Source organism: Ursus arctos, unplaced genomic scaffold, assembly GCF_023065955.2.
Source record: "Ursus arctos isolate Adak ecotype North America unplaced genomic scaffold, UrsArc2.0 scaffold_20, whole genome shotgun sequence".
Taxonomy (NCBI): domain Eukaryota; kingdom Metazoa; phylum Chordata; class Mammalia; order Carnivora; family Ursidae; genus Ursus; species Ursus arctos.
The window spans coordinates 50,790,489-50,809,805 of NW_026622875.1; the positions used below are offsets into that span (position 1 = coordinate 50,790,489).

Consider the following 19,317-nt stretch of genomic DNA (forward strand, 5'->3'; position numbering starts at 1 on the left):
GGGTGGACCAACTGAGTGATCCAGACTTGAAAACCCGCATGCCACACCTTGTGAGGACCACCAGCTTTTATTGACTGGGGTGGAGGGGGTGACCCGGGAGTCTCCGACTAGGGTGTGCCAGTGGGGTCTCCCCGGGAGCTCAGGTATGTGTGGGGGAGGTACCCAAGGTCCTGCCCATGTGGGTGGCACAGGCAGGGGCAGGGCCTGGGGTCAGAAAAAGCCAAGCCGCTTTTTCTCCTGTTGCTGCCTCCACTTGGCCATGCTATAGAATTCTTCCTTGGATTTCCCAAAGATATCGTGGAAGTCAGAGTCGGAGAGATAGGACTGGGAGGGAGAGGGTACAGGGGCAGGGTGTCAACTGATCCCAGAACCCCGTCCCATCCACCCAGTGGTGCGATCCTCCCCCAGATCTCTCTGCCCATTATCCCATCTGGAAGACCCCTCTCCCCGGGCAGCCTGCCCATTGCCCACCATCAGTGGGTCATGCCCCGGGCGCCTCCAGCTGAGTTTTAGATGCATCAGTGCTGGGGCAGCGAGTAGCAGGGGGCCTCGGGCACCGACCTCCTTGTGGGCTGGGTCCACGCCCTCTGGCAGGTCCTCAGCAGCCTGGTGCATTAGCTGTTCTCGGGGCAGGCTCCCACTGATGCTGAGTCTGGGGCTGCTGTGGTAGCTGCCAGTGCCGGTGCCACCGGCCTTGGGGCCTCTCTGCAGCTCATTCCCTGAGACCTCCTGGGAGCCCTCGAGTCTCCGCAGGGTCAAGGGGCCTGTCCTGCCATTGCTTGGCCCTCTAGACAGGTGGAAGTTGTTGAGTTCCTGCCCGGAGAGGGGACTCAGGCTGGGGAGACGGGGGAGAGGCTCCCACGGGGAGGCCACACTGAGCCCACTGGCCCTCTTGCCCCTACTGCAAACCCTGCCACCCACCCGGGCTTGGCTCCGTCCTTGCCCATTCTGCCCATCCAGACCATGCCAACCAAGCCTAGTCCCCAGCGGGAGCCTGGCGGACCCAATACTCACTGCTGTTATTTCAGCTATGGCAGGTCTTGCTCCCAGGCTGCCATCCACCACTTCCTCACAGGGCTGGTTGTTCTGGGGGCCAGAATCAGGGCAGGGGCAGGATGGAGAGCACCACTGGGACCTGGGAGGGGGCCTGAGGACAAGACCAGGGCTCCTCTACCCACACTTGAGGTCCCCAGACAGGGCAGTGCCTCCTCCCAGTCTGCTCAGGGCAGCCCCTCTCCCTGGAGTAGGTTGGGGCTTGGAGTTAAGGCCTCACTCACAGTCCACTTGTAGGGGTCCCAGGTGAGGAACCATCCAGTGAAGGTGGGAGGCTCATGGCCCTGCTTGATCACCACTATGGGCGTGGCGGGGCTCCTCCCTGCCGGGTGTGTCTTCAGGTACTCCTGGCCCCAGGCCACCGACTCCTTCTTCCGCTCGCTGGCAGCTTCCCCCAGCCACAGGAAGATCTGGGCCACAGAGGGGGCCTGGCCTTGGGCAAGTGGAGGGGCTGCCCAGAGCTGACCACTTCCTTCCCACTCCCATCCATTAAATGGTCTCACAGTCCCGCACACATCCCAGCCAACCAGGCACACCCAGCAGGCCTGCTGCCATTCCACCCACATGGCAGAGGGTCACAGGCATGCATGTATACATTCAACCCACAAATATTTATTGAGCACGTGTTGTGTGCCAGGCACTGTTCTAGGCACCGGGGATTCAACAGTGAAAAAACAAAATGGGCAAAAATCCCTGCCCTTGTAGAGCTTTCATTTTATCAGGGGGGAGAAAGAAAAATAGTAAGTTAAATAAGTAAAACATGTACTATATCAGATGGAGAAAGGTAAGGCAGGGAAAGAAGACACGAAGTGTGGTGGGTGTTGGGGGGTGAGGATGACTGCAATTTTAAGTTAGAATCAGGGAGAGCCTTACTGAGAAGGTGACATTTGAGTAGAGATCTGGGGGAGGTGAGGGGAGCAAGTCGAGTGTTCTAACCAGAAGAAACAACCAGTGCAAAGGCCCTGAGCACACCTGGGCAAATTCAGGGAGCAGCAAGGAGGCTACTGTGGCTAGAGCAGAGCAAGTGGAGGGGAAGTGGAAGCAAATCGGCCCAGAAGTGGGGGCCTCCAGGTCACGTGGACGGTAGTAAGGGCTTTGCTTTTGTCTGAGATGGAGATACAAAAGCCTCACGGCCACATTCAGTGTCACAGACACACATGATCACAGCTATAGACACACAATCCCCCACTGCCACAGAGCCAGCAAATCACAGCCACTCACCGTCACCCACAGTCACACACGGCTGCACATAAACAAGATTGCACTCCATCATACAGTTGTGCGCACTCCGGAAAAACCCAGGCAGCCCAGAAAACCTGCCACATGTAGCCTCTCAGACACATGGTAACCCTGCCCCCCACTCAGTCACTCACACTGCGGCCAGTCTCCCAGTCTCTTGGTTTCCCCGGTTATAGCCAGTGCGTGACCACACGGCCACTCCACAGAGGCAAGCCCTGTCACCACAAAGGAACCACATACACTCGCATTCAATTTGCAATCACTCGCACCGACACATTAGCCACGGGCACCCAGGCACCAGGAATCACGCCGTTGTAAGGCACGCAGACGCAACTACAAAACTGCTCACAATTGCACACGAGCCCCAGACACAGCCAGAGTCTCCTGCAGCTTTGCAGTGACACGGAATTGTCCCTGGTCACACAGTGCAGTCACTCACAGCGCTACCATGTCACACACAATCGCACAGACTCACCCGCAGCCTGACATGGCTGGAAACACAGTTACACCCATTCAACCCCAGCTGCGCAGACACGGACGCCCCCGCATTCAAACCCAGCCAGGCCTTACCTCCTGCCAGGCGTCTAGTAACATGATGTCATACTTGTCCAGGTCCTCTTGGCTGAAGAACACCACTTCTGTGAGGACCAGGTGGCCCATCTGGCTGGAGCACTCAAACAGCCGTGGCTGGAAGCTGGAGACATCCTCCGGAAGCCTGGCCAGTGTGGGCAGCCAGGCTGTGAGGGGTGCAGAGAGAGCCCCTACCCTACCATGGGAAACAGCTTCTCCTGGAGCGGGAGGCACGGGCCCTCCTTTGGGCTCCCCCAGCCCATAAAATCACTCTGGAGATGCTCCGCTGCTCTCTGGGCCCCATCCCCATCTGTCAATGGGCAAGCCCACTTCATGACCTGTCTAGCCACAGCCAGCTGTGACACACGCTGCCCCAGGAATATTCCCAGGAGTGGGCCCTGCGAAGGGGATGGTTGGCTCAGCAGCGCTTTGGGGGGGGGGGGGGGCGTGTAAAGCTGGGGCCCTCCCCTCCCCAGGAGGGAGGAGCCCCTGGTCCTGACTGGATGCTCAGGGGACTTGAGGGGAGTACAGTGCATAAACCAGGCCCCACAGACACACACAGCGGCCCTGACTCAGCAACCTCCTCCCTTGAAGGCGTCACCCTGCCTTACCTTCCAATACACACCCTTGTCCTTTCACACACTCCACACATACTGTTTATCAACACGTCACATTACCCCCCCCACACACACACACACTCGGCACAATGACCCCTGGGGACTGTGGGCTGGGAATGGGGCTTTGCCCTCTTGCTCTCTGCCACTGGGAAGGTCCAGGACTAGGCAATGCAGGGAGCATGTTCGGCCAGAAGAGGGCGCCACTCCCCTGCTCTCCCTGGCATCTTGATCCCAGTGACCCAGGGCTGGGGAGTGAAGAGTGGGCTGTGCTCCTGGGAACCCTGGAATGGGGAGCCAAGAGACCTCAGTTCTAGGGTGGCCTCTCCAGTTCTCTGTATGACTCTTAAGTCATCACCCACCCTCTGTGGGTCTCAGTTTCCTCCTTTGTGTAAGGAGAACACCCTCTTCCCAGCCCTGTCACCTCTTGTGGCTGGGGTAGGGAGCCCGGCCTCCCAGGGCCTCCCAGAAGTGGGGAGGCTCTTGACCCTCCAGCACCGTTTCCTTGTTCTCCCCAGAGATGGCAGTGACCACCATACGCGCCATCTCACGCTGGTCACCGCTGCAGCCCTGGCCGACAAAGAGTTGGGTCAGGCCCTGAGGGGGAGGGGTCTTCACCTCCAGCCCCACCTTCCCCACTCTCAGGGGACTCTGGGGGGCTGGGCCTGAGTCAGCGGAGGCCTAGGCTGATGGCAGGGCACACATGAGCCAGGGATCTCCCCTTCCCCACTCCCAGGACTGGGACCCTCTCCTGGTCCAGAGAATGGGATGGGGACTCCAGGCTCAAGGACCATTTGTGGTTTATGTTGAAGATCAGAGAAAACTCTGGCAAAGTGGACTAGGCCTCCTCTTTTTCCCAAGAGACTCCGGAAGGGTCATGCTCCTTGCTCGAGGCAGGAAGGAGGGGAGGCGGCCTGGGCGTGGTCTGCCTCTGACCAGTAGACTCCCAGATCTACCTGTCATGTTCAGCTCCCCACTGTGGCCCTGCCCCTGCCCCACTCCTGGCCTATCTGAGGCTGGACATGAAGTCTGCCTCCTCTGTGGAGTAGAGCCATCCCTGGCCTGGCACACTGCTCTAGGCATGAGTCGAGTGGCCAGGGTTATAGGTACCTTTCCAAACCAGAGGTAGCAGGTGCTAGCTGTGACCAGCAAGAAGATGTCACTGGAGTTGAGAGCTGAGGCACGGGCTTGCACCTCCACAGTCCTGGTGTTATAGCTGTCTGTGCCTTGCACATGGAAGAGCCTCGTGGCAGATGCTGGTTGCCCCTTCCCATTGTGCCCCATGCGTCCCTACAAGAGGGCTGGGTCTCAGGATGAGGCAAGGGCTCCTGGGAGCCTCCTCCCTAGCCCAGTGATGGACAAACTGCCCTGGGGCCTAGCAGACTCTTGCCTGAAGCCACCACTATCTTCCAGACCCTCTGAGTGTAGAGGGTGAGGATTCCATCAGCCTAGGATAGGGAACCAGGCCCTTTCTCAATGGATCCCTCCCTCATCTCCAAGGTCATGGTTCCCCCAGGCCTTGAGGACAGAAAATGGCGACCCCAGGCAAGGCCCTACTCCCTTCCAACTCAGCTTCTTGACCTGTGTTTCTGCTTTATGGCTGGCTCTGGGGACCAAGCAAAGAGACTCAGGCAGGGGTCACCCAACTGACAGCACCGGGACACCAGGGGTAGTAAGCGGGGCCCTGGGGCTGAAGAGAAGCCTCGCCCTTACCTAAGGGCTATGGGCACATGGAGGAGCCGGGGAGGCTGTAGGAGCAGCCTCCAAGGTGGGCCCTACCTGGAAGACCACCAGCTGGCCCTGGAGGATGGCAAGGAAGTGAGGGGGCTCGTTGCCCATGATCACGTGCTCCTGCACCAGGGCGCCATGGTACAGGAGGTCTAGCTCCTCGGCGTTGCAGTTCAGGCCGTTGATCTCATGTGTGGTGGCCTGGTGGCCCTGCAGGTAGGGGTGGTAAGGGCCTGGGGCAGCTCTTAGATTCCATTCTCAGACCCTCAGCTCTGGGGCTTGCAGGTGCCCACCCCGCTCTCTCAGGCCAGCACACCTGCCACAGGTACAGGATGTGCTGGGCGCGGCCCATCTTCTGGTATGTGTAGAGGACCAGGTAGCAGTTGCCCGCGTATAGCTGTCCATGGTGCTTGCGCTCCACGGGCTGTCTGCGTGAGTCCTGGATGCACCACACCTGCGGGACAGAGGACCAGTGAGCCCAGGTGCTCCTTCACCTGAACCAGCCCCCCCACCTGTGCCCAGCCAGCGAGCGATCCTCAGCCTCAGGGCAGGCCTCATCCGTGCAGAAGACGGCTCTCCCGGGCTTGCGCAAGGATCTGCAGCTGATCCTTTTCCCCGTGGCGCTCTGGGCCCCACCACGGTTGTACTGGTGTGCTGTCAGCCAGGACAGAGTTGGCCTGTGGTTCCCGGGACGAGCAAGCAGTGAGGACTCCAGAGGCTGCCCAGACAGACCTGAGCCATGCCACACACCACCCCTACCCTGCCCCCTCCAGCCACAGGCACGTTTGGGGCAGGCAGGTCCTGGCCCAGCTGCTTGCTGCTCAGGCTGGGGCTGCAGAAGCTGGGCAGATGCAAGGCCTCGGGGCTCTTGGGAAAATTCTCGTTTTTCAAGTGTCACTTAAAAAGACAAAGTCTGTTCAAAGGCTGAAAGGAAAATACTTCCTTACACTTAATAGTGTGATTTCCTGTTCCTAGTGGGTGGCAAGCATGGGCTCTGGAGCCAGGCAGAGCCTCCTCAAATCCCAGGTAGGCCCTGTGTGGGCAGGGAGACCCTTCTGAGCTTCAGCTTTTCCCATCTGTAAAGTGGGCATAACAACGCCCGCCTTGACAAGGGCAGGAACAATGCCTGGGCATCCTGTCCCCACGCAGAGCCTGACAGCTCTCTCTGGGGAAGACGTCGTCTGGAGCAGAGCAACCAGAATCCTGCCTTTTGCAGAAGAGGCTGTTTCTGACCACATGGACCACACGCGCTACCCAGGAGCAGCCCTAATCTGGCAGCCAGGCATCTGGGCTCAGGGGTTCCCCCCACCTGCTGGCCTGCTGGGAGGGATCCTGAGTGGCAAGACCTTTGTTCTCCTGTTTCTCTATCCCCCTCTGTCTCTCCCTGTGTACCCCATCTCTCCTGCTCTTCATCCCACCGCCCCCCCACTCTGTCTCCTCCCTACTCTGTCTTTCTCAGTCTCTTCTCTCTCTGTTTTCTGCCTGCTCCCCCAAGCCCTGCCCTGTCTCCTCCTATCTTGGTCCCTTCTTACTAACAGTTTCTGTCCATTCATATTAGGGGAAATATAGGAAGACACCTTGGAGAAATGGTATTTTCTCTGACCTCCACCTACCTTAAGAACTAGAACCCCTCACAGAGGCCCGGAAGTCCTGCTTCCAGAATCTTACAGTACCCCACACCAGCCAGGGGCCAGATGGGACCATAGCTTTTGCCCCCATTTTATAGATAAAAACTGAGGCCCAAGGAATTAAGGGCTCTACCAGGGATCAGATAACATGTCACAATGCAACCGCTGCATCTCCCTGGACACTGGTCTGAGACCAGACAGGTGGCCAGCTGTGTGGGGCTGTGACTGACTACATGTGATTGTGTACGATGTTGGTGTGTTCCTGTGGGTTGAGTGTTGTGTGTGACTGTGATCACGTATAATGTAGAATTTGTACAATTACATGGTTGCAGCTGATGAACTTGGCTGGGTGGGTGCGATTAGAAGGTGTGCATACATGCGTCTGTATTATATATATGGTTGTGTCATATATTTAACAAAAGGGCACGATTAAGTATCTTGAAGTGTTACTGTGCTGTGTGCCAAGTGTTATGCGAACACCGCTTTATAGATGGATCAAGCGTGCTGTGTATGAGCAAGCTGTAGGCAGGGTGTGTGTACATGGACGCATGCCCCTGGGTGTCGCTGTGTGTTGTGCAGTTGCGCGTACTTGGGGCACTTTAGCAGCCATACCGTTTACCTGAAGACAAAGCCTACCCTTGTGTGCCCATCTTCCCCCAGCCAAGCTAATGACCCTTACCTCCACCTTCCCGGAGGCGTCGTCCACCATCCTGAGCTGGGCCGCGAGCTCAGGCTGACTGTGCAGCTGGCCCACATCCAGCCTGACCTGAGTCAATTTACCTGAATCAGGGAGGGCATAGGGTGTCACTAGCGTCCTCGCCCCAGCCAACCCCATCCTGCCCATCACTCAAGAAGCCCCCTCTGGCCGCGTTCCCCCACCCGGGGGCGCTTTCTGGGCGCCGCCCCTTGTCGGTCCCACTCCATCCCACCCAGACCCGGCCCCGCATCGGCCCCGTGCGGGGGTTCCCCAACTCCCCGGGCCTCGTCCCGCCCACTCTTCGGACCCCCCGAGGTTCTGGGTGCCGCCCCGCCCCGCGCCGGCCACGCCCCTCCTCGGCCACGCCCCCCAGCCTCGTCCCGCCCGCTCTCCCATCCCACCAAGGTTCTGGGTGCCACCCCGCGCCGGCCCCGCCCCGCCCCGCAGATCCCGCCCTGCGCCGACCACGCCTGCCCCCGTAGGCCAAGCCACGCCCTCACTCCCATCCCACCGACGTTCTGGGTACCGCCCCGAGCTGGCCCCGCCCCCCAAGACCCCACCCCTCCCGCTTACTCAACCCGCCGAGGTTCTTGTTCCTTTGCTGTTTCGTAGACCAAGTCTGGAAGAGCTGTTTGAACGCGGCCGACTCGGCGCCGTCGTTCACCACCTCCACGTTGGTGTAGGTCGGATAGCCTTTGGCCTGAATGAAGGCCTGGGGCGGGGGTTCTGTCAGGCGCGCGGCCCGACGGCCCAATTCTCGCTCCACCCGCAGGACCTGCGGCTCAGCCGAGCCCTGAGCAGCATTCATTAACCGAGCTCATGACCCGCTTAAAAAGCTGGCTCCTTCACTACCGACTTTTCTGAGGTCCCTGAGGACAGGCAAGGTCCCCTTAGTCTAAGCCTCGGGAAGGGCGGGCGTGACGGCACCCCAGACCCCAGGCAGAGCCCTGTCTCCCCTCCTCAAAAAGGAGGAGGCGCTCAGAGCGGTATGCTTCTCAGACGGCAAGGCAGGGCCACATTCCCTTTTTGCACGTGGTTTCTTTGGGTGCTGTCTGGTCACCTGCTCCCCAACCCCTGTCAGGGCTCCCTGGGCAGGCTGCATGTCCCTGGTACCTGAGGGGGGCCCTGTGTTCTCCATCCTCAGGCAGGGCACTTTGTCTCCAGGTTTAGACCCCAGGGCAAAGTCATGTCCTCCTCTATCAGACAGGCTCCCAGGGCACAATGTATCCACCTCCCGGCCCAAGGGCAGGACTACCTCTCCTTAATTAAAGACCCTGGGAACATGGATGTCTCCTAGCTTAGATTTCAGGGTACTGCCATGTCTTCCCTCACACCCCGGGGCAGGGCTCCCCCCCTTCAAACCCAAGGGCAGCTCCCTTTGAGACAGGGCCCAACAGCTTCACCAGAGCCCGGCTGAAGGCAGCCTCCTTCTTCTCTTGGAGGCTGGACCTGCGTCCCTGCCACACATAGATCTTGAAACCACCCTGGTCCAGGATGTAGTAGTTCTAGAAGCAAGAGGGGGACTGGTCAGTACATGGTCCAGACTGGGTTGGGGTTGTGGGTGGGGTGGGGATGGATGAGGTGGCTGGGCCAGGCCTGCCTCACCTTCTCCTGCAGTAGGTCTTGGGTTAGTGGGCAGGTCGCCAACTCCTGGATCACCAAGTCCTCGTCCTTCTCACAAACGCTGGGGGAGAGGTATCCAGATGTAGGCAGCTCAGCCCCTCTCTGGCCTGGCTCCACTCCAGCCTCCTTTAGTCCCCCCAAAGGCAGAAGGCATGGAGTCTGGGGCCCTGAGTTGCAGTCTTGATGTCACCTCAGCCTTGCTGTGGAGCCTTAGGCCGCTCCCCGGCCCTCCAGGGCCTCAGTTGCCCTATCTGTACAATGGGTTTCTCAGAAAGGCAGCCATGCAAGAGTACAGGCTGGGCCCAAAGCCCTACATGGCTTGCTCCAGAAACCCAGGGGCCTTTCCTGGAGAGCTTTCTAGAGACACTGCATTATTGCAGTAATGACAGACATGCAGACCCAGGCAACTCCACCCACCCTGCTCACTCCCAAGGTCTGCTCACTGGTAGAGGCGGACACTGGCCTTCTGCAGCTGGTTAATACTCTTGCTGGGCGTGGTGGCCTGAAGGCTGCCCACCCTGCAGCCCAGCACAGCTTCCATGACCTGCATGAGGTCGGCGGCCTCGACCTCGTCATCCACCTCACCAATCTGTGCACGACCACCACGCTCCCTGTCCTGGAGGCTGTAGGTCAGGGCCCGGCCCTGTAGGACAGGACCTGGCAGTCAGGGCTTCCCCAGCATGCTGCCCCCCCCCCCCCCAACGCTCAGATAATCCATCCCAGAGCCCTCCTGTGACAGCTCAGCTCCCAGAACCTGGACTCAGGGGGAGGCATCACGGTATCCTGGCCTCCAAGGATACCAGTGCAGGGTCTGGGCTCAGCTTGAGCATAGTTGGCGCTTCTGAGGCTGTAGCGGAGAACCAGGCCCACCTCTCGGGGTGGCTGGAGGATGGGCACCTGGAAGATCAACCTTCTCCCTGAACCCTGCACCCCTTATTTCCCAGGGCAGACACTGACCCGCGCCTTCTCCGGAATGCTGGTCTCGGGCCCATTCCACTGGATCATCACCTTGCCCAGGTCCAGCAGGAAGATGTCACCCTTATTAAAGCTGTTCCAAGAGAGCTCCACCTGCCAGAGTCAGGGGGGCAGGGCAGGACACAGGGTGTCATACCGCCAGCACCCGGGGGGAGGGATATGGCAGCCTATCTCCACCTACGTGAGCGTGGTCCACGTGTGTGCACGAAGCTGTGGGCAACTGCGCATCTATGTGACCCGTACTGCGGTGTGCACGCATGCCTCTGTGTGACCACGTGAGACCCCGAAGGTCACTCCATGGGGGTAGCTGTGCGCATCTGTAGGCATGTGTGACTTCAGGTCCTGCTGCGTTTCACAGGGTGTACGTGACGACGACACTTTCTGCTCAATGTATGTTGGCAGCTGCATGTGTGTACACCAGTGGGGCGTGCGTATCTATCCGCGTGTGTACACACATGGGGGCACGCCCAACGGGAACAGGTGTGTGAGCGCATGGGTGATGACGTGATGTGCCTGAGTGGGGGGCAGTGTGTTATCTAGCGACAAGGGCAGTTATCATCCAGACAGAGACACTCTGGGGAGTGAAAGGAGGGACTCTAATTATGCCGATATGGCAGGCAGCACCTGGGGCTGCATGTTGTCCCTGTGTGGCCAGGAATGTAGGGTCACTGCCTCTGTGGGGACAGAGGGTGAGCCCGGGTGGGATTGTCACAGGGCTGCTACATGCCATAGAGACAGGAGTGTGCACACCTCAGGTGTCAGCGTTCACGTTGCAGACATCAAACACCCGGATGTTCATGATACCAAATCCCTGCCAGACGGTCATGTTCTAACAAGATTGTACTTCCCGTTATGTTCCTGACAGAAGGAAGTAATGGGCACTCTGCAGACTAGAGTGGGCCTGGCGGGACTGGTGGGAGACCATGTGTGCGCCTATGGGTGATAGGGACAACGTGCATGAAGAGTGTGGGGCTGTGCACCCCCCACCCCACACCATGCTACTTCCCACTACGCTGCCTAAGAGGACCACCTGGGTGCACCATTTTGTCTGCCTCACCTCCCCTGGTTCTTCATATGCCACGGGGTGGATGACAAAACAGGGTCAGAGGACCGGTGGCGGGGTGGGGCTAGCAGCCTGACTCCGCCTCTTCTCTCCTCATTCAAGATAGGCCACCTGGGAGTGCTGACAGCCCATGGTGTTCCCCCAACAACCCCCCCCCCCCCGCACCTCCACCCTCCACACTTCCCTACACTGCAGTCCCTCCAGTCTGACCTGAGCCCAGACACTGAGCAGCATCCCCGCAGCCCTCACCTCGGTGGCTGACACGTGCTTCCCCGCTTGGATGTGCAGCAGTCGCTGAATATTGTACATGTTGGTCTCCAGATGCCTGAGGCCAGAGGCCAGGCCTCCTTTCCTGTAGCTGAGGAGGGAATGGGCTCTCCTGGAAGACCAGACATTGCTAGGTGCAGGAGTGAGTGCAGATGTGAGCACACATGGGGGGAGACACATGTGTCTGTGTACAAGTGGGGGCATAGGGGGAGCTGTCCGTGGAAGTATAGACAGGAGTGCATGGAATCTGGGCGACCGCATACACGTGTGCACGCAGGTGCGGATGTATGTAGGTGTGCCCACCAGACAGTGGTGTGTTTTCCGCGTGTGCAAATATGCTCCTGGCTATACTATCTGCATGTGTGAGGTTTAACTGTATGAAACAGCAAATATTGCCATTTTCCTATGGTTTTAACCCAATATATTGCAATTATTAATTTAATCCATATTTGAAGCAATTTATAGCCAAAGGCGTATTTCTACTGGGCATAGTAACAAAAAGGCAAACGCAAAAGAACATTGGTATTCACTCCTGGGTATATATCTGAAAAGCGAAAAACACTACCGCACAAAAGCTTGTAGACAAGACAGGTGTTAACTAAACTTAGTGGGGTGATCCTGTCACAATACTTGTAAGTCAAGCCATCATGCTGTACCCCTCAAACTATACAGTGATGTATGCCAATTATTTCAATAAAACTGGAAAAAACAAAAAACCCACCCCCCAAACATGCACACAAATGTTCATAACAGCGTTACCCCTAACAGCCGCAAAGTGGAAGCAATTCAAATATCCCGTAAGTGATAAACACATAAATAAAATGCGTTCTAGCCCCACGTCATGTGCTGTGCAAGTCCATTTACAAAGATGCCCAGAATAGGCAAGTCTATACAGACTGAGGGAAGAAACGGTTGAGGGGAAATGGGGGGTGTTGTGAAGCGTATGCGGCGTCTTTTTGGGGTGACGGAGGCGGTTGCACAGGTCTGTGACTATACATACACTAGGAATCACTGAATTTACACTCTAAATGGGCCGGTTGTACAGTATGAGATTTGTAACTCAGGAAAGACCTCTCCCCCACCCACACCCCCACAGGAGGGAGAAGGGAGTCGCCCCGGGTCTCCCGGACCCCCGCCGCGCACTCACATGATTCCCATGCGGAAGTAGCTGCGGAAGCAGTCGGACTCGTGGCCCTGCGCCTCCCGGTGCTGCACGGTGGCGGCGGCGCCCAGCACCTCCTGCAGGTGCTGCACGAAGGCGCCCGCCTCGCCCTGCGCCTGCGCGCCGGCCTCCTTCCCGACCCAGTAGTGCAGGTCGCTGGGCGCCCCCTGCGCGGCCTTCAGGTTCTGGGGAACCTAGGGCCCAGGTGTTTGTGTGTGTGAGGGGGGGGGTGGACACAGATCCAGGATGCGCAGGGCCTTGGGCGGGACTGGGCAGGTGCCTCCCCGACAGGAGGTCCAGAATGGGGAGGGAAGGATGCAGAGGCCTCAAAGGCGGCAGCCCCCTGGTGGGGTGGATTCCAGGGCTGCCAGCCTGCCTCTGCCAGGGGTGGAGCTTGGTCTGCTTCCGCACACTCCCCAGCTGGGCCAAGCCACCCCTCAGGCAGACTCCCCGAATGCTCACGTGGAGGACGATGTAGCAGTGTTCCTCGAAGAAGTTCCCATAAGCCCTCTCGGGGACTGGCACCACCCTCAGGTTCTGGGAGAGGAGGGCGCCTATGACAACGCAGCAGGACCACCTGCCCACCCATGACCCTGTGGGGTGGGGAGGAGGGAGGGAGGGAGGGAGCGCTGAGTTGGGGGGGAGGGAGAAGCCTAGCCTCAGAGACTGCATATTCTCTGTGTCACAACCCGCTGTCTGGTTGTGCCCCTCACCTCAATGATCCATATGTGGAGGTCCCTGTGGCGCTCAATGGCTGGGAGGCCCTTGCCGATGTCCATCCTAGGCCAGGCGGGAATGAGGGAGGAAACAGAGTCAGAGTTCTCAGGCCCTGGCCACCTGCACGCTGGGCGCCAAGCAAGAACTGTCCCCACCTGCCGCTCTCCCAAGCACTGTCATCCTAGAGCATGCCTTTCACTAGGAGGGCCCTATTGGTACACAAATGCCAGCAAACCAGGACAGCTACTGCAGACGTTGGCACAGAGGCTTTGCAAACAGGGACCTGGCTTGTTGTCTGCTATTGTGCTCTTGAAACAGGGCCAAGCTCTGTGGGCAGGGATGGGTTTTGAACATAGGGACCTCTGCAAACAAGGAGTTAGAAACAGGCTATGCAGACAGACAAGATCTGCAGCCAGGGACAGCCACGGGAGACAGTGACAGGTTCTGCAGCCAAGGAAAGGCTCTGCAAACAGGCTCTTGAAATGAGATTGAATCCTGTAGACAAAGACGGGTTCTTGGTCTACAGGATTCAGAGCTGCAAATAGGCCTAGGTGTTCCAGACTTAGGGACAGGCTATGCAAAGAGAGACCACACCCACAGAGAGTGATAGGTTCTGTGGATAGAAAAAGGCTCTACATATAAGCACAGGCTCTGCAAACAGGGACGGCTTCCTCAGACTGAAGAAAGGGATGCAACAGGCCAGGGTCCCCTGACAAAAAGGAGTTCTGTGGTCAGGGACCATCTGTGTGTACAAGCACAGCCTGCATAAAGAGACACAGACCCCACCCAGGGAAATTCAGCCAGGCCAGGCAAACAAGCAAAGGTGAATACAAAAAAGACTCTATGAACAGCCATAGGCTCAGCAGGTACGGAGGAGCTTTGCAGACTAGGAAAGGCTTTGTAAATATGGATGGAGACAAATCCTTAAGATAGGGACTCTTTGTATAAGGGATGGACTGCAGATGTGGACAGGTACATAGAAAGGCAAGGCTCTGCCAACAGGCACAGCATCTTTCCAGACAGAGGCAGGCTCTTGAAACAAGCAAAAACTCTTTAGTCAGACTGTGCATTCAGGAATAGCCTTGGAAAACAGACTCAAATCCTGCATACAGGGAGATGGGACCAAGCTGGGCAAACACTCATGAACTCTGCAAAGAGATCCAGACTGTGAAAAAAGACACTGGCTCTGCAGACAGAGGCTCTACAGACAGAGACTTTGCAGATAGGGAGAGGTTTTGTAAGCCCACACATGCTCTGCAAACAGACTGGTTCTGTTAACAATGACAGCCTCTTTAGAGAGGGCAGGGTTTGCTGAAATGAGCTGGCAGGGAAATCAGCTTTGTCTTCAAGCACAGAGGTCCTGGATCTTGAAACAGGACTGGATTTTGTAGAGAGCCCCATTCTACAAACAGCGACAGACTTTATAGAAAAAGATGAATTCTGGAAACAGGTAAAGGCTCTGTAAATAAGGGCAGGTTCTGCTAACAGTTATACATAGAATTAGGAACAGAGTGTGCAGACAGGCAGAGGCTCTGCAAACAGGGATATGTTAATGCAGAGAGACACATGTGCTCCCAGATAGACACAGTGACCTCTGACAGTGATAACTCTTCATTGGAATAGATCCTGCAAGCAGGTAGTTTCTATCCAGGGTGTGCAGACAGTTAAAGGCCCTAAAAAGATGTCATAGATTGTACAAATACGGCTCAGATTCTGTAGATCGAACCAGACTCTGAAATAGGAAAAGGCTTTGCAAACAGGGGCATAGTCTAGAGACAAGACACTTACTGCAGAGGAAACTGGGTCTGCTGATAGGGACAGGTACTGGAAACAAAGCTTTGCAAACAGGAAGCTTTTCTGTCTTTAGGCAGAAAGATGTAGCCCAGACAAGGACACAGACAAACTCCGTAGACAGGGATCGGTTCTACACTCAGGGCAGCTTCTGCCGTAAAAGCAAATCTAATATATAGGGAAATAGGGACAGACTGTTTAAAAAGACAGGTTCTAGGGTGCCTGCGTGGCTCAGTTGGTTAAGCGTCTGCCTTTGGCTAAGGTCATGATCTCAGGGTCTGCGATCGAGCCCTGCATCTGGCTCCCTGCTCAGCAGGGAGTCTGCTTGTCCCTCTCCCCCCTGCTCCTTCTCTCCCTCTCTCTCTCTCTAATAAATAAAATCTTAAAAAAAAAAAAAAGATAAGTTCTGAAAAAAAGACCCTGGAAAGAGCCTCTAGACACAGGCTCAGAGAGAAACAGACATGAGGAAGTTTCTGCAAACTCCGGACAGACTCTGCACACAAGGATTGTCTCTGAGGACTGGGAGAGTCTGTAGCAAGCAACAGGCTTAGCCGACCTGACAGGGCTGGGTGAACCAAGCATACGCACTCTCACGTTCTTGAAACGGAGCTGAACTGTTAACACAAACAGACCCCGTGAACAGCCGCAGGCTCTGCAAACAGCGACTTAGCTTCCTTAGCTCCCCCAGCGCCCTGTGGTTCTAAGTGTGCATAGGAGAGCAGCGTGGAATGAGAGGCATCTGGGGAAGAAGGGGGCTCTCGATCTTGTTACATCATAGCAGGGGACACTCAGCTCCCCCAGGCTTCGCTGTAACACCTGTTGAGAAACCTCTGTGGGAGTTGTGGTCATTCCTTCATCCATGGACGTTCTTTCTCCATCTAACCTAAATCCTGCCAGCTGTAACTTTTGCTTCTTGCTGCCGCTTTGCCCAATAGGCCCAGAAGTCACTTCTCTCTGAATTTCTCTTTCCTTGTGACCCTAGTATGGTGTTAGCTCTTCTCCCCTCCCCACTCCAGTCCAGCGGTAGGAACACCCGTGGCTCCGCTGAGCCTGTATGTGCAGGACAGACAAGATAGGAGGAGCATTAGGGAGTCACAGAATCAGAGGCGTACTGTGACTCACGCAGAGCGGCCTGCGTGCCTTACACCTTTGTCCGGGGCCCCTGAAGGCTGGGCTCAGGCCCTGGGGAGCTCATAGCACTGCGGGAAATTCCCCGCCCTCTCAAAGAGGGCCAAAACGGCTTCTGGAAGCATGGAGCAGCGAGCGCTGCAGCATGGAGGGAGCTGCCCAGAGCAGGGAGGCAGAAGGACGGTCCTGGCGGGGTTAGAGCCACCAGCTAAGGCTCTGGAGTGCATGGATGCTGTAGGTACAGTCTCCCACCCTAGACCAGAGGCTCCCGAGGCCAGGGGCCTGTCCTCTTGTTCACCACCAGCTCCCAGCTGCGAAAGCCGCCGACTGGATGAAACCTGCTGCCTACTGAGTGGGGGTGGGTGGACAGCGGGGCCACTGTCAGTGCCTGTCCGTGTGACAGTGACATGGGTGATGGCCAGACACGGGGTCGTGTAAAGGCAGTCCCAAGCACCAGAAAACACGCGATGACACTGAGTGACATGCAGAGTGACATTCAGCGATGACGGAGAGAAGTGGTGCCCAGTGACAGCAACCAGGACCCAGGTGGGCAGTGGCCAGAGGTATAAACTCTGGTAACAGTGTGAATCAGGGACAGAGTGATGCGAAGCCTGGCTGGCCATCACACTTTGGTCACCAGGGACCCATGGGGATAGGACAAACTGGAGACCAGAAGTTTGGGACTGGGTGAGAGTCACTGGGTGGGGTCAGCATCACCTGCAGGGGGCGGGAACGGTGCCCCATATCCAGTTCCAGGCCCTGGAGCCAAATCTTCAGCTCCCAGGGCCTGAGGCCCTCATCCGCACAAAACCTGGGTTCTGGGGGTTGGGTGAAGGGATTCTCACAGGGATCCTCTCTTCCCTAGCACCCCTTTCTCCTCAGGCAGTCTCTTTCTCCCTCGGGGGGGCCCTTCCTGTCCCAGAGTGCCCGCTCTAAACTGCCAAGCCCTCTCATCCTAGATGCCCTCTCTGACCCTGAGGAACTCCCTCCTATCCTACTCTGCATGCCCCCCCACCCCCACCCCGTGTCCTCTCCCTCTTTCTGAAAGCCCTCTTCTTTTCCCTGAGGGCTTGCCCCCTGCAGGCCAGAGCCCCCTTCTCTCATAGAAGCCTGGTTCCTTCTCTGACAAACCCATCTCCCTCCTCCCCTATACCCCCCTTTCCTGGGCCCCCCTCTGTCCCCACTGGGCATCCCTTACCCCCATGCATCCTCCCTTCCCAGCCCCCTTCTCTCTGCCTTCCCTGTCCCCAATGCTCTGTTCTCTCCCCCAGAGGCCATTCCTCCCCCCATACCCCTGCTGCACCCCTTTCCTCCCTCCAATGCCCCTTTGCTTCCCTGGCATCCCCTTCTCTCCTCTGGGTTCTTCTCAATGCCAGACGCTCCTTTCCTTCTCCAGATGCCCCCTCCTTTCCTGGGCTCCTTCTCCCTCTGTCCCCCCCACCCCACCCCAGCGGCCGCTTCCTCCTTCCGAGGTACCTGTGAAACGGCAGGCCCTGAAGTCACTTTGCCGGAATTGCAGGAAGAGGGGAGGGGCACTGCCCGCCAGAGTGGGAGGAAGGAGGGCTGGGCCTGGGCCCCCAGGTGTTCTGACTCTGGGCCAGAGAGCCCCCACCCGTCCAGAATCTGCCGCTCTCTTTCCCCGGTCACCGCCCACGGCCTTTCTGCCCCCATTGGTGTCCTCACTTGTTGGGTTGCTCGCTGCCTCCTTAGTTCTGGTGGCCCCTGGGCGACCCTGAGCCCGGTGACCCTGTGCTGGACTCCCCTGACTCGAGCAGCCCCTCCCAGCTGATTCCAGAGCCCCCTCCCTACCAGGCCTACCTGCGGGAAGGTGCTCTCTTTCCGGGCCAGTGGGCAGTGCTGGGCCTGTCCCCCAACCTGCCCCAGCACTGTAACTCAGTCCCTGCTCCCGCCCAGCAGGACACACCTCACCACCTGTGGGCTGGGCTTCAAACGTAGTCAGTCAGTCAGTCAACAAATATTGACCCAGCTCTCTGAGAGCCACCCTGTCGGCAGGGCCATGGCTGGTCTGCCAGGTACCTCCTGGGGACTGGAGGCCAGAGACAGCAGGTCTTGGAGCTCTGGGCTGGTCCAAGATGGGAGGTGTGGAATATTCCGTGACTTTCCTTCTCTGAGGGCCTGATGAACCCCTGATCCCTGACCCCTCGAAGGCCAGGCCACTCCAACAAACCTTAGCAAGAAGGAGGACCAAAGCTGTTGGGGGCAGGGGTGGCAGTCTGGTTCTGTGAGACCCAAGTCACTTCAGGAGGTGGGGGAGGTAGCCAGGGTTTCCTCTAGCATCTCTGCTGTCCTTGCTGCTCCCCATTTGGGCTTGCTGCCCAGCACAGCCCTCCCCAGGGAGCCCTGATACCCATCGTGGGAGAGGCCAGTCCAGCCCTTGCAGGGAAGACAACTTTCCCACACCTCGGGCTGCTCCCTCCTTTCCTCCCCGATTGTAGGGTGGAGAAACGTAAGTGCTGAAAATAGAACATACCAAAAACTCCAGGAACAGGGCCCCCCTTACTTGAGGCTATTGGCCTTAGTTCTAGCCACAGCTCAGGCAGTGGGACTCCTTTGCCAAGACATACTTCTAAAACCTGCCCACTGGCCTCAAGACCCTTTCCCCATGTCCAGGCCTCACCCCCACTACTCCCTGTCACAGAGAGGGGGTGACTCCAGGAAGTCTGGGTCTACCTGGGCCTGGTCAGACATACTGCCAGTATGTGACTGTAGCTAACAGGCAGAGTTAATGGGTCCCTGTGTGTGGGATGCCTGCGTCCCAGGATAGGTGGTTAGTCCCTGTATGTGTCTGACCTTGTGTGTGAGAGAATGCCTGTTTAATCCTCTGTTCCTTTATATGATGGGGTGTGTGTGTGTGTGTGTGTGTGTGTGTGTGTGTGTGTGTGTTTGCCTCCGCCTGTTTCCCCGGCTCCTTTTGTCCCTGTGCTCAGCAAAGTCTGTGTCCTCATTCTTCACCGCAGATTCTTCCCCCCTCCTCCTGTGCACTCTGCTTTGTTTGTTCCAGAACTCCCTGGAAATGGCTCTGTCCTAGTCCTCAATGCCCA

At 57.5% G+C, this 19,317-nt stretch overlaps 1 protein-coding gene across 1 annotated transcript; it reads right to left on the reverse strand.

Annotated features, from left to right (window-relative positions):
• Window positions 1-48: 48 nt before the first annotated feature.
• Window positions 49-18,967, reverse strand: VILL (villin like). The gene is made up of 20 exons (XM_026496725.4): window positions 18,074-18,967; window positions 13,333-13,399; window positions 13,082-13,156; window positions 12,605-12,813; window positions 11,440-11,548; window positions 10,110-10,220; window positions 9,596-9,795; window positions 9,135-9,213; window positions 8,933-9,034; window positions 8,103-8,241; window positions 7,512-7,612; window positions 5,521-5,658; window positions 5,256-5,414; window positions 4,587-4,766; window positions 3,901-4,046; window positions 2,863-3,007; window positions 1,278-1,463; window positions 1,015-1,086; window positions 562-813; window positions 49-324 (listed from the first exon to the last, which is right to left on the reverse strand). The coding sequence occupies exons 2-20, from the start codon at window positions 13,396-13,398 to the stop codon at window positions 211-213; spliced, it is 2,583 nt and encodes an 860-aa protein (XP_026352510.1). The 5' UTR covers window position 13,399; window positions 18,074-18,967; the 3' UTR covers window positions 49-210.
• Window positions 18,968-19,317: the final 350 nt, after the last annotated feature.